We start from the raw sequence: 26,928 nt of genomic DNA, 5'->3' as shown, positions 1-26,928 counted from the left end.
TGTTTCATGCTGTATGTTTCCTTCTTTGTCTCTTTCTCCTTTAGTTAAAGATCTGGATACCGAGAAGTATGTACACTTGGTAAGTATCTCATCAAGAGTTTATTCCCAGAGCTTGTCCCGTGTGTGCCACTGTCAGTCAGCCCGGAGCAGGCACGATGATAGAGAGAATGGAGGTGAAAAGGAGAGCTGCTGAGAGGACATGACAGCACTAATGCCACTTAAGCTCTTTTATAAACGTCAGCCAAGATATGGGCCCTTTGACTTTAGAATAATGAGTTCCTTTGAACACAATTTGCCGGATGAATAGTTAGTTTTGCAGGACAGTTCTGTGGACTTCTATTTTAACGAGGAGGTGGATTTTAATGTTTTCTACTATTCCCCTACCCCCATTTAGACCTGTATGAGCAAGTCAGACACATGATCCTGTACACAGCAACCAGAGAGAAGCATGAGAATCCCCCACTTCCATCATTTCCTCAATTCTGTATATCATCGAGTGCTTCAAAGACACCCTGATGTGGTTTGTGGATCATGTGTTTAATGCAAGAAGCAGAAAGTCCCCCCCGCTGACGGCTGACACAGCGGAGACAGTAGAGCATTCATTGTGCTTCTTATGAGGGTTTTATTGCTTCAACCTGTGTGTAGGATGTTGACTTTCGGCTTCTGGGTTTCAGGTCCTACCTCATGATGATCAAAATGACCACAAGAGGTCACACAGGACGAGCCACCGGAAAAAGGTCCTTCCTGAAATCTACCTGACGCGCCTGCTGTCGACTAAGGTGAATATAAGGGGCAAGACGTTACACACACACTCACGTAACAGCCGGTCTACTGAGCCATCTTTCTAGGTCTCCTTTCCCTGGCCCTTATTAGCCTCGGGAGCCATCTCTAAATCCCCACATCCCATGAAACCATATCTCCTTTTCTCTTTCCCTCTACAGGGAACTCTTCAGAAGTTCCTGGATGACCTCTTTCAAGCCATCCTCAGCATCCCTCAGGACCGCCCCCCTCTGGCTATCAAATACTTCTTTGACTTCCTGGAGGAGCAGGCTGACAAGCGGGGCATCACAGACCCAGACACCCTGCACATCTGGAAAACCAACAGGTAGACATCCGAACGCTGCGTTCAAAGTCCCCTTTGGGCATCTCCCTGTGAGTGTGCAAGTCTTTTAAAAGCGTATCTTTCCGCCTGTGTGCAGTTTACCTCTGCGGTTCTGGGTGAACATCCTGAAGAATCCTCAGTTTGTGTTTGACATCGACAAGACGGACCACATGGACGCCTGTCTGTCTGTTATCGCCCAGGCCTTCATAGATGCCTGCTCCATTTCTGACCTGCAGCTCGGAAAGGTGAGTTGAACTATCTTTTTATTTTTCTATCTGGAAAATGGCAACATACATGTTCTGAGTTCCTGTACCGATGGGTGTACAGACAAACTGGATCCTTTTGGTATTAAACAACACTTTAGAGTTATAAGGAGCATCTTTTTCTATGACTTACTCTATGGACTTCATTTGTGAAGGACACTGGTGATAACCTTCCTTTGGAGGAGTTAGGAAGTTACATTGACTCAGAGAAAGGGTTCAACTTTTGCCACACCTGTTCTTTTTGCAGCATTTTTGACTCGTGTCTCTCGAGGAATTTGACCACACACCCCCCGAGTCCCCCCGTGCACCTAGCTCTTATCCCTAAGCCTTCAGACTGTCAGCTCCATCTACCTCTCCTCATGTTATTTCAGCCGAGTCGGCTGATCCAAGGTCATGAGCACCAGGAATCTCTTTTTTGTGCTGTGCGTGTATGTGTGTGTGATGTGGGTGTGTGCGTGTTTTCGGGCAAGCGCATGTCCGTCTGTCTGTCAGCATGGGTGTGTGTGTGTGTGTGTGTGTGTGTGTGTGTGCTTGCATGTCAATGTCCTTACTGCTCACAAATCCGTCTCATCCCTCAGACACCGTGACCCTGAGCACGCTCTGCTTCCTGTCTCTCTCTGAGTGGCTTCCTCCCTGGAGGCAGCCGAGGACTCATCAAATGATGCTCCTCTTTCCCTGAGAAACAGTCTGATTTATACACTTCAGTGCCAAAGAGCCAGCACACTCACGGCAGGAATATTCCCACATGCTCGATGCAAGGACATGCATTAAAACTCCTGCAATGAGACGTTTCCACACACACTGCTGCGTCCTCATTAAAATGTTGCATCTGGCTGTGCGCGTATTGAGGAGTCACAGGTTCAAGGATATGGCAACATGCTTTACTGTAGGACATTTGAATCATTGATGCTTTGTACATTTGGGAAAGTAAATTGGGGGTATAGAAATGTATAGATATGAGTCAGTAAAGTGCTTACATTTACAGTATATATTCTTTGCGATATGATATAAATCTATTGCTCAACATACATAATATATAGTTTTGCAGTGATGGTTAAATCATCCGACTATATAACTGTCATTGTCAACATACTATAGGTCTACTATGTCACATACTATATTTCATAACTTTTTACACTATGCCTTCATTTTTTAATTGTCGACTATTACGACATTACTATACCATGTTGTTTTTTTATTTATATTTTCGACTACTACCATGTATTTCTTTCCAGATATTTAAGCATTACTATACTATGTAACAGTTTTTTGATACTTTCATCGTATTATACAATATTCATTTTTGACGTACTTTACTATGCCTTTTTTCGATATGCAGTACGTTTACGTTAAAACCATGTCCTTTTTGTAATATTTTCGACATACTATAGTATTACTTTTGTTCAAGATACTAAACACTGACCTTTTATTCAAAAATATTATACCATGTCGTTTTTCCCTGATATTTTAGAGATACTATACTTTGTAGTTTTTTTCAGATATTCACATGGCATTACTACATTACCATTACTATGACTTTTGATGACATACTTTACTGTAACTATGCTATGACTTTTTACGACAAACGACATTATCGGACTTTTTACGACATAATTGTATAACTTTTGATATGCCGTACAAGAATATGACTTTTCTGACTCTTCTCACATATTATACTGCGACTTGTTTCTTTTCTGCAGCATTTTTTGGTGGAATTATGACATAGGATACTATCATTTTTCAATGACCTTTTATGACTTTCACATACGTCTAGCAATGACAGTCACTTGTTCGTGTGTATGAGTGTGTTGATGGCCTCGGGACAGGCAGTGAGGGGTACGGCTCTGGATTAGCAGTAGCACAGCAGGGGTGACCGAGAGAGGGGTAGGAAACCAAGCAATGATTGGTGTTTCCACGGAAACCCCTCTTATCTGGCAATATGCACACATGGAGGGCCACGGGGTCACAGGGGGGTTACCAGGCAGATGGGAGAGCAGCAGGAAGTGACCTTGTGGACAGGAAGCGACAGGGTTCCCTATCAGAAAGAGGCTTTCCACTCACCTAGCACCTTTTAAATCACACACACATGCACACACATGCAAAGAAATACACAAATTAGGTGACAGAAATAACTCATGACACATAGAAATATGAAGGTGCGCTGTAAGCACATTCACTGATGCTGAAAGCTGAGGCTGTCCTACTTTCTCCCTGTCCCTTTCTCTCATACACAGCACACCAACACCTACACACACACACACACCAACACCTACACACACACTTACTTGCAACAGTAGTCACCACTAAGACCCAACCTCTTAGCCCCGCTACTTTGCTTTGTGCTTGAATAAGCAGCAGTGCCTGAAGTGACTGTGGAGAAAGTGGCGGAGGCTTGAAGGAGTATTGTTTAGACTGGAATGTTCCACAGGCTCTGAGTCTGTGAGTCTCCTGTTGTGCAGAAAGGAAACGGTTCCCTCCCTCCATTGTCTTACTATAGCCTGCTTTGGATCGGGTCTTCAACAATGTCCTCCAGTCCTACTGAACAGTCCCTATTAGGACATAATCCTGACTGCCAATGATGTACAAACCTCTTCATTCAAGATTTAGGGTTTAAATTATTGATAAACTCTAAGAGGAGCGTTGCTACATTGCTTTTAGCATGCGGTTTTACATGGACCTTGAACATGTTCATCAAATGATGTGTGGCTCTGCCAGGGAGTGCTGGGGGGAAGTTACTGAGCTCAAGGACAGTCTGTCAAGCTTGCTCACATTTGCTCCCGGGCATCGTAGCTACACTGCCAAACTAAAATGGATATGTCTGCAATAAATGGTTAGAAATGTTCTGATTGCAACATTTTTGTTTTGTTCAGGACTCCCCTACCAACAAGCTGCTGTATGCCAAGGAGATCCCAGAGTATAAGAAGAGAGTGCAGTGCTACTACAAGCAGATACAGGACATGCCACCTCTTAGCGAGCAGGAGATGAATGCTCACCTGGCTGAGGAGTCACGAGTGAGTAGTGTTCCCCGTGTGTTAGGGATCGGGCTCCACAAAAGTCATCAATCACACATTGTGGAATCTAATACATGTCTTTCGTCCATCCTGCAGAAATACAGAAATGAATTCAACACCACCCTGGCCTTGACAGAAATCTACAAATATGCCAAGAAATACAGAACGCAGGTAAGAAAGGAGCTTTCTGTCTTTCTGATCTCAGAATCAGATACGATATGTTACTCGTGTTTAAACTGGCCCTTCGCTGAACACCTCGACCCCTTTTGCTCTTTTAAGTTTCAACAGATGGGTATCAGAGCGTGACATATCCGTGTGGAGGATCTTATGCATGTTGAGAAATGTTTTCAAAAGTGTTCACTCGAAGCAAACAACATGCTGTTTAGCCTCCATCACCCCTAGCCGCCTAATAAGAGGGTTAAGGTGCTGCTTCATGTATTTTCTGTTTCTTTATTAACTAACCCTTTACAAGCCCCTGCCGTCTTCTCCAGTGTTTCTTTACTGCTGTGACTATTCTCAAGAGAGGCTTAGTGAGTGGTTACTGTGCCTTAATGGAGCACCCTCGTGATAATGCCGTTTAGACTCCTTCCTCTGTCATGTTACTGTACTGACGTGGGCCAGGGGCTTAGAGTCTGATTCACAGAGCTCTGTGAATGGCCCCTGATTGCCTATTCTCTCGCCCCAGCTCAGTTTGCTCTGCTTCGTATCACACTGCTGCTAAGAGCCCATCAATCCCTCCTCTTACGCCGTGACAACTATTGGGCATGAAAAACAGAGCAGATGTGGGTTTTGTAATATGTGAAGAGTTAAGGCTTATGTGGTGTTGAGGCATGCGTGAAGGCTGTAGAAGAGGCTGAAGCACTTCACTTGTTCTTCTGCCGCTTTCCCTTCTCAACGTTCTATGTCCAGGCAGGTGGCTGATTTCCTCCCTCCCCTAGATAGACAGATGGATGCATGAATGCACCACAGACACTAAAAGTCTGTTTCTTTTTCTATCTCCCTCGATCAGGTGGTGACCGCTCTGGAGTCGAACCCTACAGCACGTCGCACTCAACTGCACCACAAGTTCGAGCAGGTCATTGCCCTTGTGGAGGACAACATCTACGAGTGCTGCAGCGAAGCCTGAACCTGCCAGTGTCTTTTCTACTAGCCATCTCTTTCTCCTGCTGACAGCTGCCTTCCTCCTGCCTCCATAGTTACTTGGGAATGTCTGCCTTCATACGGAGTTAGCCTTCATAAGTGTCATTATTTCCCACAGACTATAAGAAGCTTGGAAGGTGGCAAAGGACTTAAACCTGCCTCTCAAGCGCCGTACATTTGCGAGGTGTTCCTCCTCTGATCTGGGAATGCCGAGCTATTTCCCCAAATCTTTCTCCAGTTCGGCTCAGCTATGCTTTAGAGGGAAGGTGTAAGGGCGTGGAGATGAGTCTTTACAGTTACTGGGACCGACAGTAAGCCCTGGTGGCGATTTTAACGCACTGAACCCTTTTCTTAAGGGAACGAGCCAATGATGCACTGTACTGTATTATAATGTCCATAGCAATATTTATAGATGTGTTTAATGATTTCAAGTGGCCTGTTCATCAGGATGAGTAAGAAGCACCTCGATAAACTCCTCGTCTCCTTAGGCCTGCATAGTTCTCAGGTGTGCTTGGTGAAGATGGGGGACCCCGCTCCCATCCATCGGCGCTTTGATGGATACGTCCCAATGTGCTTTGCAGGTTGATGATGGATTGAGGAGGAATGGAGAGAATATAAATGACTGAGATTTATTGAATAAGATCTAATGTAGTTCACTGGGAAGAGCTGCATTAGTATAGACGTGTTGATCAGTGTGCTTGTTAACGAATGAACTTAATGTTGGATTCTGACCAATTTAAGAGGGAAATTTACATTTATGAGAAAAAAGTGAACTCAATATAAGGAGAGACTGTATTTGTGATGCCAAATGACTTGTCAGAGTGTGAAATAAATTACAGTATTTAGGCTTTTAAAGTGTCTAATGATGACAATGTGTCAGTCTCAAAGTGCTTCATTTACACGTCCATTACAGCATAGCACATTTTAACAACATTTGAAAAGCATTCAGATCTGGCCTGCCACCCAAAGGCGCACAAACTACATCTGGAACTTGTCAGAGAGCCTTGTAAACATTAGCATGAAAATGTGAGTTAGGGGAAAAGTCGTGCAGACATTTAGCTTTGTTTTTATTGCAGGACACAGAACAACTTCCACAGGACCCTAGGTTTCACATAATAAACAAAATAATATCCCCATTTTGCTATAATACACACACTGCGTTCTGACATCCTCCACACACACACACACACCACACACACACACACACTACCACACACACACACACACACACACACACACACACAACACACACACACACACACACACACACACACACACACACACACACACACACACCCTTGCAGGAGGTGCCCTCTCCCTGCAGAGGATTTTTTTCTGGTCCATCTGTTTACACTCATGTCTCAGTTAATGCCAAGAGCAAACTAACAACCCCCAGCTCCTCTCCATAAAGTCAAGAGGAGAGACAAGACCACAGCCCCATCTGATTTCATTTCAAACCTTTATTTATACAGATAAAAACCCATTGAGATCATTGATCTCTTTTCCAAGGGAGACCTGCTCAAGTAGTTCCACATGAAACATAAAAACATAAACAGAAACAACAAAGGACATCATACAGCATCATTACAAAATTATCCACATAAACAGGTACCAATAGCTTCTGATTGACTAGCATCCAACCGAGCTTTAAAAAACATTTAGTGGCACCCAGATTGTTTCAGTTTCCATTTAATTTGCATTGATACCTAAAAAACTCAAAAGATTCTTGACTAATCTCACCCAAGTAATCATAAAATGGATTGTTTGAAGCGCATGTTGGGGTTATATATAGCTGCAAGCCTGCAACGTATACCAGTTTTTATTGACCTATTATGTGTTTTGGGGTAGTGGGGAGCTTGGAATGTGTTCAGTTGGATCATCACAACACCCCTTGATGCCGGGTTAAACTCGGTTAAGCCAGCTGAACACTTTCCATGATTAAATGGATTGAAAATACACATGCTGACTCTAGAGATCGTCAGTCCAACCGAGAGAGTGGTTGTGCCTGGGCAGTGAAGACACATGGAGAGGTAAGTCAAGAGGATTGGCCAATAGAGGAGTGCTGCTTGGCGTGGGCGGGTCCCTAGGTGTGCAGGGACAGATGGAACATCAAAGGTGGGAGGGGGGGACCGGTCAAGCAGGAGCCACTTGGCTGGATATGACTGAAGTCTGAGTTTTGGATGTGGACCCAGAGACCTCAACCTCTCCAAATGGGTTTTTTCCACAACACACCGTGGTGATCATGCAGTTTCTGAACTGGAGGCCAAAAAGGAGAAGAACATAAGAATCAGAGATTCAATTCCCTCAGTGGTGGAAGAAGGATTCAAATTCAATAAAGTACAGGCACCAAAAGGTTAATAGCACCAATACATAAATAAGAAATAACACTTACATTGAAGTACATTGGTTAGAACCATCAGGTAAATGTAAAATAAGATTAGCCTGTATTGATCCCCAATTGGGAAATGTAGGTGTTTGCATCAGCACACGAACAGTTTATAAGTGCAGATACCAATAAGATCAAATAGAATTATAAATAAAGACTATAAAATAGCAATTTCAAATAAAAATACTCACTATTTAAAAAAATGCCTCCTGTAATATGAATGTTATTGTACATTAAGACGTTATTAAGCTTAAACGTTTTGGTTGGAGCGAAGCTAGTCCATTAATGCTTTTAATAGAGTTGTTAATTTAGTCTTCTGCTTCCAATCTCTAGTAGTATGATGTAAAGTGGAAATACGCATATAAAGTACAAGTACATAAACAAATGTAATTAGGTTCTGTACTTGATAGACTGTACATGTTACCAATGCCTTCATCGGCAGCTCTCTTAAGCACAGTCACATGTCTTCCCGTACCTGTCTGTTCAGCAGAATGTAGATGATCGGTTGTACAGAGCAGAACTCTTGGCGAAGAAAGGCGGGAGCGGTCATGAAGACTGTTGTCCAAACTCAGTCCCTTGATTGGCAAAGATGTACCAGGCCACGGAGGCGTAGGGCACCCAGCACATCAGGAAGGACATCACCATGGCGATAACCATACGGGTCACCTCCTTCTCCGCTCTCTGGGTGGATTCAGACTCCTGCTGCTGGGCTGCAGCCTGAAAACACGCAGATAAAGGTCATCATGAAGGTCTGTGATGCAAATGTTATCAAAAGGGTCAGCCAATCACCAGCTTAAAAAAACAAAACCGGATTCAAGCACTAAACAAAGTGATATGTCCTTTAATCAATGGACTTACACTTACAAAGGATAATAGTGGATTTGACTGGATAAATGAGGCTTGGATTACACTGTGTGAGTTGTGTGAGAGTTTGTAAACAGATGCTTTAAGTAGCACTTCAATTTCACAAGTAGTAGTATGAGTAATTTAAAAACAAATGATCATTCTGTAGAATGTACTAACTAATACTCTCCAAATGTAAGTGCAAATAAAGACATTATCTGAAATGTATGGGTCAGATTGCATATTGAGGCTTTAAAATAGAAAGTCTGCTGCTGTTTCAGATTCCAGCCTAATAACAGATTTTGTTTGGTCAATTTGGGACAGCCCAAAATAAATGGTGAACAGATACAGTTACAAATCAAGGATATTATTGTTTTGAGGTGATTTGTCCGGCCCCCCGTGGTGAATTGAATACCAAAGGTTGCTCTCTTTTAGCTCTGTTGTTGGTGTCCACTAGCCCTGGTTTGTGCAGTGTTAGATATATTCGGGCCACTGAGGCAACTGTTACCTCTGTGTGCTAAAACATGTGAACCACAAACTACAGCTCGGTCTCCAGCAGCTCCTCAGGGAGTCTGGCTGCTCGGCTGCCAAATGCTCCACGGTGTTCACCAGCTCATCAGAGAGTGGACCAAAACAGTAAAGTTTACTAGGACAGAGCAATAGGAGCTTAAACGTGTTATCATAAATACCTGTAGGTTCTTAAGTGCATGCGAACCCCTTACATTATTTGAATTGTCTTTTAGTTGACAATAAAAAAATATATATAAATAATAATGCCGCCTTGTAAAAAAGCCAGCATTATTTTAAACTATTAACGACTGCTCATATATTATACATGTTGTTATACTATTATTAATGAGGGCATCAGGGTGACACTGAGCAGGCAGACTGCCCTTCAGCTGGAGGACCGGGTATAAGCTGCCGTGTTGGCAATGGTCTGCCCTCCTGAAGTGTCCTTGAGCCACTAAATCCCCACAACTCCGCTCTGTGATGTCACTAACGTCCCTGTGGAGGGGAGGAAGCTACAAAATAACTAACAACATTTTCTTTACAAGGATAAAGAAGGTATCACATCCTTATTAATAATATGTGGCCAGGCTTACCGCTCGCACAGTGCAGAGTAGGCGACTGTAGCAGAAGAAAATGATGAAGAGGGGGATCGTGAAATGGAGGACAAACATATAGATGACGAATGAGGTGTTGTGGAACTCAGGATTGGGACTGTAGTAGTCGATCCCACAGGAACACTGCATTCCCTCTGGGATGTACCTGCAAGCCACACAGAATCATTTCTATCAACACCATCACACACAGTATTTGATGCGTAACTGTGCTAAAAGTAAATAAAGGTAATCTCAAATGTGCCTTGGTGTGCAAATGAGACAAATGTTGGTATGGCTTTGAAGCCTGTATCCTAGTTTTTAACACTGAATGATACAGTACCGTGACCATCCGAGCAGAGGGGGAAGAGCACAGGTCAGGGCCATGATCCATGTGAAAGCCAGGCCAGCTATGGCATGTTTCTCCTCAAAGAGGAAGTTGGTCATTGGTTTACAGACCACAACGTAGCGCTCAATAGCCAACACCACCAGGGACCAGAGACCAATCTCTCCTAAAGCGTAAAATAAAGCAGGTTTGACTTTAAATACAGCACACAGTATTTTTATATTTCACACACATCATCTCAAAAAACGTTTGTTTTTAAAATGTTCACAATAAAGAAAGTGAAACACAAATCTAGACAATAGCATTTAGCATACAAAGTACATTTACAGCACATTCACATCCTCCTCTCTTACCTCCTAAGGTGGCAAAGAATCCCTCAACGTTGCAGCCGGTGACGCCCAAGATGAAGTACCCGTTCAGGGCGGTGTGGAGAGTGACCGTGAAGCCGCCAACCACCATGAAGAGGTCGGCCACGGCCAGGTTGAGCAGGACATAGTTCAGAGGGTTCCTCAGCCTTTTGTTTTTGACGGTGACAAAGAGGGTGAGGAAGTTGATGGGGAAGGCGGTAAAGATGAGAAACAGCATGTACGCAGCCACAATAGAGTACTTCCAGGGCTCAGCCAGGTAGTACTGAGGGTGCTCAAAGGGGCTGCGAACCACCCCAGTCTTGTTAGACATGGGTACATAAAAGTTGGGACCTTCTGTGCCTTTCATGGCTGCAGATGGGGATGTTCTTCCTTCCCTCCGAGACCTTTACACTAGAATACAATAGTCTGTGTCTCTTGTCAGAATACAAATACTGTGAAGTAGTGCAGCCGTAGTGCAAAGAGGGGAGAAAGGTCGGCTGGAGGGATGGATCCTGTGAGAGGAGGATGTGTTCTGCAGCCCCCTGAGGTGATGCAGCCCCTTTTAACAGGCCGGTGGGATTAGTGACTTGCATGGAGCAAAGTATTAGCAAAGAGGGAATTAAGACACCTCAGTCTGCCCCTCTCTCATAATCACATAAAGCATTACAAGGGGAGAACTCTAGAAATAGCTATGCAGTATGTGAAGTATTTTCAAGGTTAGAGGTTACAGCAATGGCTATCCAAACCGCATAATTACTGTCAAGTGCATCAATGCATCATCAGAATGAGAGGAGAGAGAGTAGGGAACGAGCCTATTTGTGATTCAAACCGTTCAGAGTGGACAAACTATAAATTACATTTCTTGAGCAATCCAACTTATTTGTATCCCTAAAAGCCTAATCCCCAACCACTGCATAATGCAGGACTCAACTCATAGCCCTAAGAGTAATCAGAGTCAGTGGTGCATACTGCTCAGAGTATGCACTCTCACTCCACTTCTCTGTTTTTACAGACGGAAAACCTGAAGTTTAATCTAAAAGAGTAAGAAGCAAATATGACCATCTTTGTAACACTGTTAAGAAAACCCACTGTAATAAAAAAGTACCAAAATATTTTATTGAAAAGGTTTTTCCCCCCCATTGTAACAAAATAAAAATACATTTTCATGACTAAACAGATGTCCCGTACTGTTATAAAACACACAGTACAGCTTTAGTATACAAGCTTGGGGAATGCATTTGTGGCATCTGGTATAGATGTTTTCCATTTGGTAGAATTGAGTTTCTTAAATAAACGTTTTTTATAGCAATATTATTTTACACTATGCACACATGCTGCCTCTAAAGTGATGATGTTGTCACTGATCGATCAAGGTAATCTGATCCTTATAATCCGATTGGTTGATGGTGCTCTTTTCCTACACTCTATAATGACCAACACACAAACACTAGAGGTATTACGTCTGTCAGTCATCCTCTGAGGACAAAGGGCTGCTCCTCAAAGGGAGCTTGAGGAACAGCAAACAAAACAGTTCGATTAATTAAAGATAAAACATACAGTATGTCTATGTAAATTACAGGGACAAATATATTACAATGCAAAACAAAAATTCACAACCCATCAGAAAACCAACTGCATGATAAAAGGGAGAAACATATTAGCTACAGGACATACAAATAAAAACGATTTAAATAGATGCTCTAGTTTTACAGTCCATCAGTTTGGTTCATCGATGGGTCGGCGACAATAAGGACAGCAGTTGTGCTGAAGCACCAGGAGCTCATAGTCCTCACTGTGGAACATCTAAGAGGAAATACAAAGATAGGAACATCACAAAACAGAACACATCTGACATTAAATGTTATCTGTATGAGGATATGGAAGCCCTGGGAGGCAAGTCAAAGAACAGGAACAAGAGCATTCTGGTGATCCATTTTCTAATCCTTATCTAAATAGTTTTCTCTGTGGTTCATGAGTCGTGAAAAAAACGTTTTGATAGAAAATGTTTTCAAAGCTTTGTCCGGTATGGGTGATCTCAATATTTTTGAACTTTAACCCTTTCACAGTGTGTTTTCAGATCATACATTCGAGCACTTTGATTGCCTCAAAATGATAAACCTTTGGTTGTATTTAGCTCCACCTGGTTGCAAAAAACAAAATGGGGACAACCAAAGAAATATCACAACAAACTTAAGGCTTTAACAACTGGTTTAAACACAAACCAATTGGTCACTATGTCACTGTGACTATGTACTTCCTTCCTGCAGCAGTCAGGCTCTACACAACCACCACACAATACAGACTGTTGAAATCATGTGCAATAAACCTGCAATGTGCCATATAAACACTTGTTTGCAACTGTACGGTGCTATAATCACTTTATGTGAAACAATACATATCTTCATACATGTCCCAAAACGTATTTTGAGGTCGCAATACTTTATTTAGCTATTTACACTGAACAAAAATATAAATGCAACACTTTTGTTTTTGCTCCCATTTTTCATGATGAACTCAAAGATCTAAAACATTTTCTATTTACACAAAATAACCATTTCTCTCAAATATTGTTCACAAATCTGAACAAATCTGTGATAGTGAGCACTTCTCCTTTGCCGAGATAATCCATCCCACCTCACAGGTGTGGCATATCAAGATGCTGATTAGACAGCATGATTATTGCACAGGTGTGCCTTAGGCTGGCCACAATAAAAGGCCACTCTGAAATGTTCAGTTTTATCACACAGCACAATGCCACAGATGTTGCAAGTTTTGAGGGAGCGTGCAATTGGCATGCTGACAGCAGGAATGTCCACCAGAGCTGTTGCCGTGAATTGAATGTTCATTTCTCTACCATAAGCCGTCTCCAAAGGCGTTTCAGAGAATTTGGCAGTACATCCAACCGGCCTCACAACCGCAGACCACGTGTAACCACACCAGCCCAGGACCTCCACATCCAGCATGTTCACCTCCAAGATCGTCTGAGACCAGCCACTCGGACAGCTGCTGCAACAATCGGTTTGCATAACCAAAGAATTTCTGCACAAACTGTCAGAAACCGTCTCAGGGAAGCTCATCTGCATGCTCGTCGTCCTCATCGGGGTCTCGACCTGACTCCGGTTCGTCGTCGTAACCGACTTGAGTGGGCAAATGCTCACATTCGATGGCGTCTGGCACGTTGGAGAGGTGTTCTCTTCACGGATGAATCCCGGTTTTCACTGTTCAGGGCAGATGGCAGACAGCCTGTGTGGCGTCGTGTGGGTGAGCGGTTTTCTGATGTCAATGTTGTGAATCGAGTGGCCCATGGTGGTGGTGGGGTTATGGTATGGGCAGGCGTATGTTATGGACGACGAACACAGGTGCATTTTATTGATGGCATTGTGAATGCACAGAGATACCGTGACGAGATCCTGAGGCCCATTGTTGTGCCATTCATCCACGACCATCACCTCATGTTGCAGCATGATAATGCACGGCCCCATGTTGCAAGGATCTGTACACAATTCCTGGAGGCTGAAAACATCCCAGTTCTTGCATGGCCAGCATACTCACCGGACATGTCACCCATTGAGCATGTTTGGGATGCTCTGGATCGGCGTATACGACAGCGTGTTCCAGTTCCTGCCAATATCCAGCAACTTCGCACAGCCATTGAAGAGGAGTGGACCAACATTCCACAGGCCACAGTCAACAACCTGATCAACTCTATGTGAAGGGGATGTGTTGCACTGCGTGAGGCAAATGGTGGACACACCAGATACTGCCTGGTTTTCGGACCCCCCCAATAAAGCAAAACTGCACGTTTCAGAGTGGCCTTTTATTGTGGCCAGCCTAAGGCACACCTGTGGAATAATCATGCTGTCTAATCAGCATCTTGATATGCCACACCTGTGAGGTGGGATGGATTATCTCGGCAAAGTTGAAGTGCTCACTATCACAGAACATTTCAGATTTGTGAACAATATTTGAGATAAATGGTTATTTTGTGTATATAGAAAATGTTTTAGATCTTTTGGCGCGTTTCCACTGCAGGCCTCGCTCGGCCTCGCTCGGTTTGGTTAGGCCTTATTAGGCCCGGCTCACTCAAATGCTGCGCTACAGTTTAGGAACTGGGGTAGTTACTATAGTAACGCAGTGTAGGTGGAGCCGTGACGTCATCTTCAATGAGCGCCCCAAAAAACAACACAGCCGTTAGCTCTTAGCACTCAGAGCTCACAGCTCTTCATATCTGTTCAGAAACTAGACAAAAGTTAAACAAGTACAAACCACAGACTGCCTGTGTCATGGCGAATACAGTCGCTGCTTTATTTATGTCTGTATAGGCCGTTGTTGTGAGTGTGGACGGTCGGAGCATATAACGTTAGCTTAGCCAAGCTCCATTTAGAAAGCACGCATTTTAAAAGGGTTTTTCGCCTGCCGTCTGTCTGCAGACTTGTCAAAGCATTAATTCATGGTTTTTACTAACCGGTATCAGTATGTTGTTACTTCGGCATTGTTGGGGAATATTTTCCAAGGCCCATAACTTTGACCCAGTTTATCAGTTCAAACTGTCCTGACTGAGCACACGCACTTCGTAACCTTGGCTGCTGTGCTCTCAGTGTTCTGTCTCCCTGTTCCTGCCTGTTGGCGTCAGCTGATAGAGGTGTTATGATTTTATCTTGTTATGCAGCATGTTGATGATTCTCTCTGAACTAGCTAAATACATGGGTCTGGGGTAGAGTTCTTCAGAATTGACGTGGCAACTCTACCGTGCAGTCAGATCGTGGCTGCTGTGACTTGTGATGTGAATTCTCCGGCCGAAGCTCCAAATAAACCATCAGTGTTTGACATCAAAGCTCCTGCTCTTCCCGTGTCTCTTTCCTGAGTCGGTGACTCCCACTGCATTTCTGCTACACAGAAGTTTCCCTTACAGGCATCATTTTGAAACGTGTATTACAATTAAATCACGGTCAAATATGTTCATCTTGTTGTAGTTGTAGCCCCCTTGCCAGCGATTCTCTCTCTAGTTTAGTATACTCAGCCCGACTCAGCCTGGTTGTTCCTGGCCCTAGAACCACGATTTAGTCGGGCCAGAAAAAAGGTGAAAAAGTAGCCCCGGGCCAAAACTAGGCCAAGTGGAAGCGCAACCAAAAACGGGCCCCGCACGGCTTGGCACGCTTAAAGCGAGCTACCCGCTGCAGTGGAAACGCCCCATTTGAGTTCATCTCATGAAAAATGGGAGCAAAAACAAAAGTGTTGCATTTATATTTTTGTTCAGTGTATGTCACTTAAATGGCTGCTATAATTCTTTTGTGTACTTATTTGTCTTTATTGTTATTTTATTACAAATGTCTGCTTTTCTTTTTTATTATTCCATTGCTTCTTTATCTACTATGCCGTTTTTGGTAACACTTTAAATGTCCCCGCTGTGGGACTCATAAAGGAATTCTGATTCTGATGGTAGTGATATGACAAATACAAACACAACAATGTTAAGTCATTTGCAACAGTGAAGGTTATAAACAGAGAGATCAGTGTTATCCGAGGTTCACACCAGGTCATACTGGCTGTGTGTGTTATAAAGCTGTACCTTGAAGCAGGTGGGGCACATTGTGATGCTCACATCGGGCAGCAGGGAGCGGAAGTATTCCCATTTGAGCGGCCGGGGCCAGCGTTTGATCAGGACGTCCCTCCTGCTCATGGAGCGCAGCACCAAGCGACTCACCTTCACTGGGACAAAGGTCGAGCCCCCCCGCTGTTTAAACACACATGAACACATCCACGTTGTATTATTGACCCTGTTCTTTTACCCTCTCCAGCTGGTTTGCCCAGTTGGTGGATTTTTAATCTCATCTCGTTTGTCCTTTCCTACCTCAAAGCTCATTTTGGCTGTAAATGGGTCTTCCTCATGATCGTCCAAATCATCCTTCATCTTCAAAGCTTGCATCTCTGATTGGGGTTATTAAGGACACATATAGCAATGCAAACATTTAAACATATATTGTCTGTTATTGTATAAAACTGAGTGTTCAAAAGGCCGATCAGTCGTGGCTGTCAGTCACGTCGTGGCTCTGGAAGAACAGAGCAGACCTCAGTGCCCTTGAGTGTGTGCCGACTAATGCAGGTTAATCCCTGCACTGGGGCTGTGGCTACGGCTCTTGGAGGGTTAGTGTCATTAAAATGAGACAGGAGAGCCTTGCTAACCCTATTAGCTCAAGGGCTAAGATGACTTAGCTCTGACAGCTTACCCACCAGCACAGAATCGAGGCCAAAGAAGACTAAACAGCTTCTTAGAACTGTCACAAGGTGGAGGAGAGTCACATGTTTCATTTCAAAGGGATGTGCAGCGTGTAAGGGCAGGGATACAGCATCACAGGGCCAGCAGAGTGAGGAATGAATAATTCATACAAAGAATGTGAATCATCTGTTAGTCCATGTGTATATCTATTTTTATACAGTTACATACTGTAGGTTATTAAAGGATACCACCGTTGTCCATATCGTGCCAGCGTGCGTCACTCTGATCCGTGTGAGGGACCTCCAAGTCGATCAGAGAAACTGCCTCTTCATCACTGATGCCCCCCTCCAGGTAGAACTGCACGAGAGGCAACACCTCTGCACACAAGGAGATACGCTACATTACCATTACAAACACAAAGGGGGTCGTGTCTGGCAAATACCGCACGCCATGTGTTGGTGTGTCACTGACCATATGACGAGGCTGAGTAGATGAAAGGCTGCCTGCAGTTGATGCACACGCTCCCCTGGTTATTCAGCAGGGGGTTGTTGGTGGAGCAGCGGTAGCACATCATGCCCTCTATGAGGTCCTGCAGTGAACACACGGAAGTTCACACGATACACTCAGCAGCACAGGATGGGAGTAACTAATCAGAGTGGGTTCATGATCAATATTTCAGAACACGTTTAATATACCAGCATGTTTAATCCAACACACCTCGCTGTCGTGAAAGGGTTTGGAGCGAATGGTGAGGCCGCCCAGTTCTATGGACTCCTGGAAGCGAGAGGGGATGTGCAGCTCCTGGAGTTTCTCGTAGGAATACCTGGCAAGCTTGTAAGCCCCCAGCCTTCGACTCTGCTTGGCCAATGCATACAAGGTGTTGCTAATAATAAGGTTAAGGAAATGTTAGGTTAGAAGAACAGCTTGGATGTTGATTTCTGAATATTTGAAATAAGTTAGGCGGTGTGTGGCGCAGTGGGTTGGTGCGCGTATCTTCGAATCAGAGGATAGCAAGTTCGAGCCCCCCAGCAGTCTGCATGTCGTTGTGTCCCTGGGAAAGACACTTCACCCCAAATTGCTCCTGTGGGTATTGCCCACAGTATTGAGTATGTAAGTCACTTTGGATAAAAGTAACATGTAATGTAATAGTTGTGGAAACATTGAGACCGGTGTGCGTTTATAAATAGACTGCACTGTGTATTCCCATATTTCTCAAATGTAATGAGCAGAAGTAGAGCCCTGCTGAGCCAGCAACATTGGCTGAATGCCAAGTTAGAAGCAATACCTTGGGTAGGTGGGCTTGTGTGTGAGCGTACACAAGCGTGACTGTTTAGAGTTGAGGAAACTGTTGGTTATTTGTATTTATAGGGAGAAACAGAGCTATTCTCTTAACAATCGGAGCGTGGCAATGACAGGTCAATGAGTTGCAGCTGCAAAAGCTCCGCGCTGGCGCTCCTCCACCACCTAAAACTTAACACCACTCCTCTCCACTGAGCTACTCTCCAGCTCCACCCACACACCCAGATCTGTTCCAGGCTGGGGCTGTTGATAAATGAACGTCCTCCTATTGTGAAACTTGTTTAGTGCAGCTTTTTCTGTGCCATTGTGTTTAATTGTTCTAGCCAGTCCAACGCATCCTGGCTGAGTCTATAAATCTAAGTTCAACGTTTTTAGAACACCTCAGTTTCTCCTCAGGATCCCAGCTGCTCAGCCTGGTTTCCTTCCTCACACTCTGACTTCACTGTGTGTGTCTCCATGGATTAGTGTGTCTGTGTGTGTATGATTTCAAATTAATGTACATTGTTTAATGTGTTTATATATGTATGCGCGTGCACAAAGTTCACTAATCAAAGGGTTTGTTTAGATAACGGAGAATGTGCCTCTTTCTGGCATCTTCTCCTCCTCCCCATCACCGCCCCTTGTTATTCTCCCAGCAGCAGCGTGGTTTCCGCAGTGGCGCCAACGCTTCCGTTTTCTCCCCACTTCTATCTCTTTTCCACAACTTTATCATCACGGTCTGTGCACAGTCTTGATTTCAGATTGGCATGTCTGTTCTCGAGAGCTTTCCAGAGAGGAAGGGTCAATCAACACTTTCTTTGAAAAATATTTGTTTGATATTGCACGCCATGTGAGGACTACTTTTTTCAATGGAAGGATACACTTTGGAAATGCCTTGCGGTATGTCCTTGGTGAGGTTGTTCAGAAGGAACCTGCAGATGTTGAAGAGTGTCTCTGGCATGTGGGAACTGAAGGGCTCATCCTGGAGATAAAAGAAAGTTTAAGAGAAAGGATTAAAAAGATGTGTACTCATATATGGGTTGCTTAGATTTATTTAACACCCTCCATCATATCTACTCTACTGCTTACTTGTTTCATATCCAAGCCTGGTCTGGAACCTTTTACAATGCCTCATCATAAATTACACTAACACACTTACTTTTCTTTGGGTGAGAGGTAAAAGACACATTTTCTTAAGCCATCAGTAAGAGCACTTTCTCCCAAAAGTTGATCACTTGAATATATAGTGGCTGCCTAGGAGAGTTAAGGTGAGATATAGAGATTTCCTGCTCTGGTCTGGATCACAGCGATGCCTCACTATTACAGGGGGGTGACCGGAGCCGAGCAGAAAGCTAAAACAACAAACTGAGAACACTGACAAAGGCCAGGTCGCCCATGAGCGCTCATAACTCGAGATTGCTTGTTTGTAAGTAGGTTAGTGTTAGGGGCGTGGAGAAGACCATAGATGAAGCAGTCCTCATGATCAATCAAGCAGCTGGTTACCATGGTGAACGGAATCAGAGAGGTTTCAGGACGTGAACCATTTAGTCCGTTGCATAAAGGTCACGCCAAAATCTACAGTATAAGCAGTTATGTGTAGAAATCATAGAATACACTTTCTATCAACTTGAAAGAAAAACACGTTTAAACTAAGTTGGGTAATGTACCTTTGAAACTTTGATTTTAGCAATCAATGATTCGAATGCAGACCAAACACAAAAAACTGTATTTGTGGCTTTTGCAGGACTGATGACAGGAGGAGCAACCTGCCTATCTGTGCGCACTCACTGCAGGTTATCTGAGCTTTCCACAAGCTGCTAGATGGACAGCTGTGAGTGCAAACAATAGCCATGTTATAAACATATCGGCAGTATGTATTGCCATCTTGGCCACTTTCTTGCTAGATCACCAACTTTTGGAGGCAGGGCTGCTAGCTACTTTAATTTGAAAGTAGTTGTCAACATAAAGCTGGTTTTTCGGTTGGATAGATTTAAAATGAAGCTTATTTTTGCTGGCTTTAATAAAAGGTAGTTGCTTCTTGGTGAAGGTGATTAATTACGTTGCCTTTCAGTGGTCTGAAAATAACACCTTCAATTTATTTTGTTCACTTTACCGAAGATCTTCCCTGCATGCTTTAATGTGTCCTTCACACCAAGTTCTTTTGGGGGGGATTGACATAATCTTGCAGAGCCAGACCCCCTGCACGTCAAACCCATAGCGGTCTCGAGAAATTTGAGAACAAAAGTTGATTAGAAAGAGGGCAGAAACTGAGTGGGCTGTCGGTATACTTCAGGTTAAAAAATAAACTATATTACATTGATGTGTTTGTACCCAAACAGTAACCTGACCACATAGCAGGTACTTTTTTCCAGGCTTTCAAACATCTGACAGCCAATCATGTGGAAGCCTCCTGATTTCTAACCCCCCCCCCTCCTCTCCTCCACATTTGCCTGGTCTGGCTATGAAAGATTAGGGGTGACAATGTATTGCATTCTCACCGTGTAGCGCTGAATGGAGCGGTAGACATGGTAGAGCTCAGCAAGATGCTGAAAACGCTCAAACTTCTTCAGCATTTCATCCCTCTGGTCTTCACTTTCTGCTTCAGACAAACATACACCGAGGTACCAAAAGGATGAGTAGGAAACATTAAGCTTTACAGTTAAAACAAATGCTTCTTTCCATTTCAGTGAAGACCGGTCTTACCTCGAGCGATGTCTAGACATTGCATTGATAACATCCAGTAATAGTACCCTGCATCGTTGAACCTGTTCTCCACCACTGCATTGTGGGTAAGCTGCTCAAGGACTTTAACTGCTTCGTTCTGTCGCCCTGCCATGTGAAATGCTATGGACAGAAAGAAAAAAATAAGTGGTGATTGATGGGTTGTTATGAAGTGCCCTTGTGGCAATCCAGCTGCCAATCAAAGGCATCCTTCTTTATTGATTTGTTTTTGGGCTGACAGCTTTGCCAAGTTTTCATTGTTGTGGTGTTTCTGCGCTGTGCTTCACAGCAATGGTGCCACTCCTGTCCCGAAGGCTTTAAAAGGAAAAGGCTATCAGACACTGTTAAGAACAACACTGCTTTGATAGACCTATATCAGGGGGCGGCAACCCGCGGCTCTTTCAGGCCTCTACTCTGGCTCCCTTGAGCTTAGATAAAATAAGCAGGAAATAAAATAAAAATATTTGTAGGACTATTTATATTTTGTTGCACGCTTGAAATGTTTCGTATCTTGTATTTTGAGGCGATACTGTGACACATAACATTTTTTCAAAAACGGTTTTAATTAGGTCAACTAAAATATGCGTCACATCCTGCTACGGTCCCGCGCTAGCGCCTTTTCTTGCAGGCGAATAACCTGACCCCCGGCTCGATGAGCAAACTATGGATAAATCAAAGAAAAGAAAAGTATCGTAGGAACACAGAGGGTTTAATTCTAGTTTTTGTCTATGATGTAACAATATATACAACTTTATAAGCTATCAAGCTATCACATATGTTTTGCGGCTCCAAACAAAAGAAATTGGTGGAAAAGGGGGCAAAATGGCTCTTTTAGTCAAAAAGGTTGCAGACCCCCCTGACCTATACCATATCAATAATAACAAGTACAAAGCAATCATGTGTGTTTATGAAAAGTCCAAATGGAATATGTCTGATGCACACTCAACAGGATACAGAAAAAAACAGACACCTATGGAAAAAAGTCACTAAAGAATAGCTAACTTTTAAAAAACAATGTGAAAAAAATACTACAGAATTGTGTGCACCAATACACAGTAAGACTAAATGCCACAAGATATGTATACATACATGTAATGGATACAAGACATCATTAAGCCATGTAATAACTCAAAATGACTTTCCAAATGGGGCAGTTGCTCTTAAATACCAAAGAACCCTTGGCTTTAAAGCCCTAAAAAAACATTGTGCCTTCATGTTCCTATAAGCGGGTAATTAGAAGCAGCTTTAGGGAGTCGACCCCCCCAGTGACCCTGCCCCGGCAACCAGAGTGAGGGTCAGGACATATTAGTGGCAAATATTTATAAGACTACATAACAAAGAACAGATTCAGCTGCTGTTGGTTAGTGTTAGGAAGTAGCACCCACTCCTTCCCCCTTACACAAACACAAGCTGACAAAGAAACAGCAGTGGCTCGCAGCAAAGCTCCTATACAAATACAACTCTGGGTTATTGGAGTAAATAAACATAACAAGGTCAGCCGTTAGACAAGTGTGAACTCAATCACCAACATGTATATATGTTTACAGAAATCTTTTTATAGCATCATATGAACTGAGCTTTGTAAAATGGTCGGCTTTTTACTTTAAGTGCTGAATTACCGTTTGCATACAAAACTGAAAAGGGCTTCGATATGCATTTTAGTGGAGTGGGTTAAGGTAAGGGCAGGGTATATGCAGGAATCCTGAAGTCAAATGTAATATCTTTTAAGACCTTTTTCAAGACCCTTTCCGTACATGTTAAGACCTCATCGCCACTTGGAGTTTTAACCGGTTACATTGGCGACACACTTTACCTCACATTCACTATATACAGTATTGATTGTCCTTCCTCCTTAACTTCCAACTATTTGGACGTAGACTTGCATTTCCCCATAACGATGTTGTTTAACAACCGGCGTAAACGGACCTTCGCGCGCCATCAAGCAGTGAGCGTGCGATGTCCTGTTCAGATGACGTCACACCCAACGGGATGCCATAAATAAACTACACAGAATCACACACCTACGCAATGATTACATTCAGGCAGACTGTAGAATACAACCTCTATGGACAATTTATATACTTATTGAAAACAAGCTACAAAATCTAATACCTTGGAAAATGCCGTTTAATACTTTTTAATAGCCTTCATTTTCGCTAAATTGATTTATCAACTTCTAATACTTTGTAAGACCCCGCGGACACCCTGAAGGGGTTTGGATAATATGACAACTATTGAAAGACATCTTCAAACTAAAGATATTAGTAATGAGAAAACTGCCGAACAGTCTTAAGATTTTGATAAAAAGAATGCCACGGATTCCAATTCAATCTCGACATGGAGAACACTTGAAGCCTCAGAAATATGAACCCACCAATTCAACCTTACGCTAACTATGTCTAAGTAGGTATAAAGAAGTAGCAGCGCAGTGGACAGGAGACAGGCCGGAATCTTGTACTCAAAAACAATCACTAGTAACACAATACATTGTCGCAGCTTGACTAAAATACACACAATCAGCAAAATGCATGACCATAAGCAAGCTCCAATACAATCAGGTCTGTTCAGTCATGAGTTCCATGCCGAGACAGGCAGAGGAAGATTATGTAGAAGAAGAAATATGCCTGCTGAGATCATAATTATAAATCTATGAGCTGATTATAACTATGGTTACAGTTGCTAATCATCATCAGAGCTGCTTGTAGTACTGGTGATTAGAGGCATGCATGCATGTCATTCAGTTAACAGGCAGCTCTGTGCTGCTCGGCTCCAGCAAAGAGGATCATGTTTAACAGTGAATATAGAGAATCTCAGGGAAGTAGGAAAACATATCTGTGTCCAAAGCTAGCCAGGCTTTATCACTTCCATATGTAAACTGTGGCCGCAGACTTTAATGCTTACTGAAATAATCCTGGGAATATACATCCAAATAAAATATGATTATAATACACCAGAGCATCCCGAATAGGTAAAAGGGAGGACATGTTGGAAATGCAAACTCACCTTTTTGTGCCTCCTCAAAGCGGTCGTTCTCAGCCAACCACTGAGCATAAGGCACAAAGACATCATTTTTGAACTGTGGGTGCTTGTCCACCAGTGAGAAAGCCTGAGAAATGGACAGGTGAAGGCAACAAAGAGACAAGTAATGCAGTATATGTTAGCAGCTGACATCAAAAAGTCCCACACATTATAAATAGATAACAGCACCACACTGCACTGAGTAATTGCAGTTGAACTTCAGTTGATTAGGGACATATGAGCTACAACACACCCAGGGAAACACAAATTACTTCCAGTCAAAACATCACATTACAGCATTATTAATGAGTTGAGAACAAAGAAAATTGTACGAGCTAAGTTGATTTCACACTCAATTAGAACTACAGCAGCAGCTCTCCCACTGTTTGAATGATGGGGTGTAAAGAGCTGATGAAGTGCTCTTATGGACACGTTGGCCTGTTACAGTGACTGAATAATCTAAATGTCCTGAGGCAAAACTTGAGCGAAGAAACACACATCAGTCATACACACAGTAACGGCTGTAAGACAATAAAGAGACTGTGTGTCCCGGGCCTGTGATCCCAAAGTCATTTAAAGAACAGCGGAGAGAGGAGTGGGAGCAGTGTATAGCATCCATATGGCCCGTTCTGTAACTGAGTCTGTGCTCCGTCCCGTCTGGGTGTCAACCTCCCCCAGTGAAGCACATCAAGTCTAACAGTTCTCTTTACCTCCCCCCTCCTTCTCTCTCTCATCTATTTTTCTCTGAGGATTAAATAAATATTCAGGAAGACTTCCTCAGATGTGGTTTGATGTTCTGTTTTTGGCTCTTCTGTTTCAGAATGCAAATGCACATGTATTAAACTCGATTAAAGACCACAGATGGATAAAAGAAATACAATATGTTCCTCTTGTTTGAGCAGCACGACCCGCCCTGATGGAGGAATTTGATTGGAAGCAGAATGGAGCTTTAAGCTGATACTCTTTCGGTGCTGTAGAGCGTTTTGTGTTTCTCCCCCACCAATCATCATGTAGTCATGAAATCAAAAGCCGAATCATTAGCTCTGGAGTGTGTGTGTGGTTTAACTTTGTCAGTGTAGGAAACCAGGCAGAGTATTGTCTTATTGTTTGCATTTGGCTGTGGTTACTTTAACAAATAGAATGTACTTTTCTGGCCATGACCATGAGTGGTTTATGATATGAGTTTCTGTCTACCACAGCAGTTTATTTAGCACAGTCCTATGTGGTTCACATTATATTTATGTGATTGTCTCAGGATATGCTATATATAAGTCATAATGAGCGGAGCAGGTGTGCCTCCTGTGTGCATTGAGTATGTCATACCTCTTCCCAATGCCGGGTTTCCACATGCAGCTGCAGTAGAGCCTGCAAGTCCCCCATCTTGGAGTAAGTCTCTGAGGCATAGCCGTGGTGCTTCAGCTTCTTGAAGTATAACGCGCACTTTGCCAGCGGTTCACGTTCGGCCTTGTCCAATTTACGAGCGATGTCGATCAACCTGCATGAGAGGAGAGAGGAAGTAGAGCACACAGTGAGGGGGGGCAGATAAATCTTTACATGCTGTTCCAGTGTTTAAAGTTATGCTCATGACCACACAAAAAAAGAATTTGAAGCAGTCAAGGTTAGTAGTGGAATCAGATTGAGTTTAAAGAGTGCTGAATGTAACTGCAGTGTTTTTCTGATGGCACCACAGGACACGTGCAGTGGGTAGATAATGGGTCATATGGAGTCAGTGGGGGGGGTTCTGATTCAGAAACACCCGCTCACACCCCACATTCCCACTGGTACGCTTTTATGAGGAGAAAAAACAAAAAAAGGTTTATTTTAGCATGGCATAGCATTACACTGATACGCTACACAGATTGTTAAGACAAATTGTGCTTGATGATTATTTTCAAAGAAAAAAATTGCAGACTGACCTAATTAAAATTACACCAATTATTTCCCCTTTAGAGAAATCCATAAACCTATGAATATGCATATATTGTTCATTTTAAAATGTCAACTACAGGACAAAAGGTGTCTCCACTGTATAGTCAATCCTCTTAAACACATAACATGAGGCGTCTCCCCCTTCCTTCTCTAAAGCTTGAGTATTCAATTATTGTTTGGAAACCTAAAAAAGTCAAAGAGTGAGGGTTCTACTACGACAGTAACCTTTTTAGACAGTTTAGACAGGAAGTGTCAGTGTGAACATTTCAAACTGCATTAACTCATGTCTGCTTAACTTAAATACCATCTTTTGTTGGCTTATGGACTATAAAATATGCCTTAATATTTTGGGTTATATTTATATATTTAAGAACACCATGTTCACAAATCGAAAAAGGACGTTTAGAAATGGTTACATGAATAACAGTGTATGCGATGCTGGAGGAGAGACCTAGATTGTTTCATGCAGTGACTGGCACCTACATGTCTTCCCAGCCGTGTTCCCCTATTATGTCGATGGCTTTGAGATGTTCTCCTGCTGACAGGTACATCTCCGCTGCTGCCCGCGGCTCCTTGCTGCTCTTAGCCCAGTCTGCCTGCTTGGTCATCAGGATCCGAGAGCTCTTAGGGTCTGTCCCTCCAATGAAATCCTGCAAGATAAGCACACACGTTTTTTACAAAATTACAAACCTACTAACCAAGTAATAACTGGGAAAGCCACATTAACAGTCATGATATAGAGGAATGTATGCAACACAGAAAGTCCGGTTCAGACCGACTGACAGACAGAACCCTGTGGGTCAAGGCCGAGACGGGAGGAAGAGTCACACAAACAGCAGGCGGATAGCTCTCCGCTGTCCATCCCTCCTAAAACAAACAGCATGCAGGACCAGATGGCCACACAGCCACATAAATATACAGCAGCCACATCAAACACACGTTCAATCTGATACATACGCACACACAAATATACACAAACAAGTCGTAGCTGTGTCCTATGCTCTCGCAATGTGAATGTGATGCTGATGATCAAAGTGTCCCCCCCCATTGTAAACATAATAAAGCATGAATTTGTCTCAACTCCAACTGACCGGCTCATCAAAGTATTCATGTAAAAGCATACGCTCGCCGTGTTATTTATCTCCAGTTGTGCTTCACTCCCATTGCCAACTATGCGTGTAAGTTACCCGTGTGAGTGTTGGATAGGGATATGTCTTTAAAAGCCCA

General features: G+C 43.2%; 3 protein-coding genes across 5 annotated transcripts in view; 1 reads left to right on the top strand and 2 right to left on the bottom strand.

The window, feature by feature from the left end:
* The window catches only part of plxnd1 (plexin D1), a 67,368-nt gene extending 60,978 nt beyond the window's left edge, over positions 1-6,390 (top strand). Inside the window, exons 30-36 of the mRNA XM_034087722.2 lie at positions 45-79; positions 675-779; positions 942-1,105; positions 1,200-1,347; positions 4,236-4,376; positions 4,473-4,547; positions 5,386-6,390. Coding sequence (XP_033943613.1) covers positions 45-79; positions 675-779; positions 942-1,105; positions 1,200-1,347; positions 4,236-4,376; positions 4,473-4,547; positions 5,386-5,502 — 785 coding nt within the window. The 3' untranslated portion in view covers positions 5,503-6,390. The remainder of the gene's footprint in view (positions 1-44; positions 80-674; positions 780-941; positions 1,106-1,199; positions 1,348-4,235; positions 4,377-4,472; positions 4,548-5,385) is intronic.
* An 809-nt stretch (positions 6,391-7,199) lies between these two features.
* LOC117450168 (rhodopsin-like) lies at positions 7,200-10,905 on the bottom strand. Its single transcript, XM_034088242.2, is given in 6 exon segments — positions 7,200-7,772; positions 8,378-8,461; positions 8,464-8,619; positions 9,849-10,014; positions 10,189-10,357; positions 10,545-10,905. Coding segments are annotated over 6 exon segments (1,059 nt in total). The 3' UTR covers positions 7,200-7,649.
* Positions 10,906-11,632: 727 nt separating this feature from the next.
* ift122 (intraflagellar transport 122 homolog (Chlamydomonas)) overlaps positions 11,633-26,928 on the bottom strand; it is a 28,765-nt gene continuing 13,469 nt past the window's right edge. For 2 of the 3 annotated variants that reach the window (XM_034087061.2, XM_034087059.1), the window contains exons 18-29: positions 26,185-26,351; positions 25,096-25,267; positions 23,758-23,860; positions 20,737-20,877; positions 20,532-20,632; positions 18,915-19,015; positions 17,473-17,638; positions 17,227-17,344; positions 17,004-17,132; positions 16,390-16,466; positions 16,108-16,272; positions 11,633-12,341 (exon numbers count right to left, since the gene is read on the bottom strand). In XM_034087061.2, the coding sequence (XP_033942952.1) occupies positions 12,255-12,341; positions 16,108-16,272; positions 16,390-16,466; positions 17,004-17,132; positions 17,227-17,344; positions 17,473-17,638; positions 18,915-19,015; positions 20,532-20,632; positions 20,737-20,877; positions 23,758-23,860; positions 25,096-25,267; positions 26,185-26,351 (1,527 nt within the window). In that variant the 3' untranslated portion in view covers positions 11,633-12,254. The remainder of the gene's footprint in view (positions 12,342-16,107; positions 16,273-16,389; positions 16,467-17,003; positions 17,133-17,226; positions 17,345-17,472; positions 17,639-18,914; positions 19,016-20,531; positions 20,633-20,736; positions 20,878-23,757; positions 23,861-25,095; positions 25,268-26,184; positions 26,352-26,928) is intronic. The other variant, XM_034087060.1, reaches the window with a different exon arrangement.

The sequence above is a fragment of the Pseudochaenichthys georgianus genome, chromosome 7, assembly GCF_902827115.2.
Source record: "Pseudochaenichthys georgianus chromosome 7, fPseGeo1.2, whole genome shotgun sequence".
NCBI classification, from domain to species: domain Eukaryota; kingdom Metazoa; phylum Chordata; class Actinopteri; order Perciformes; family Channichthyidae; genus Pseudochaenichthys; species Pseudochaenichthys georgianus.
The sequence above is the reverse complement of the archived record's forward strand: the minus strand, read 5'-3'. Positions and strand labels throughout refer to the sequence as shown.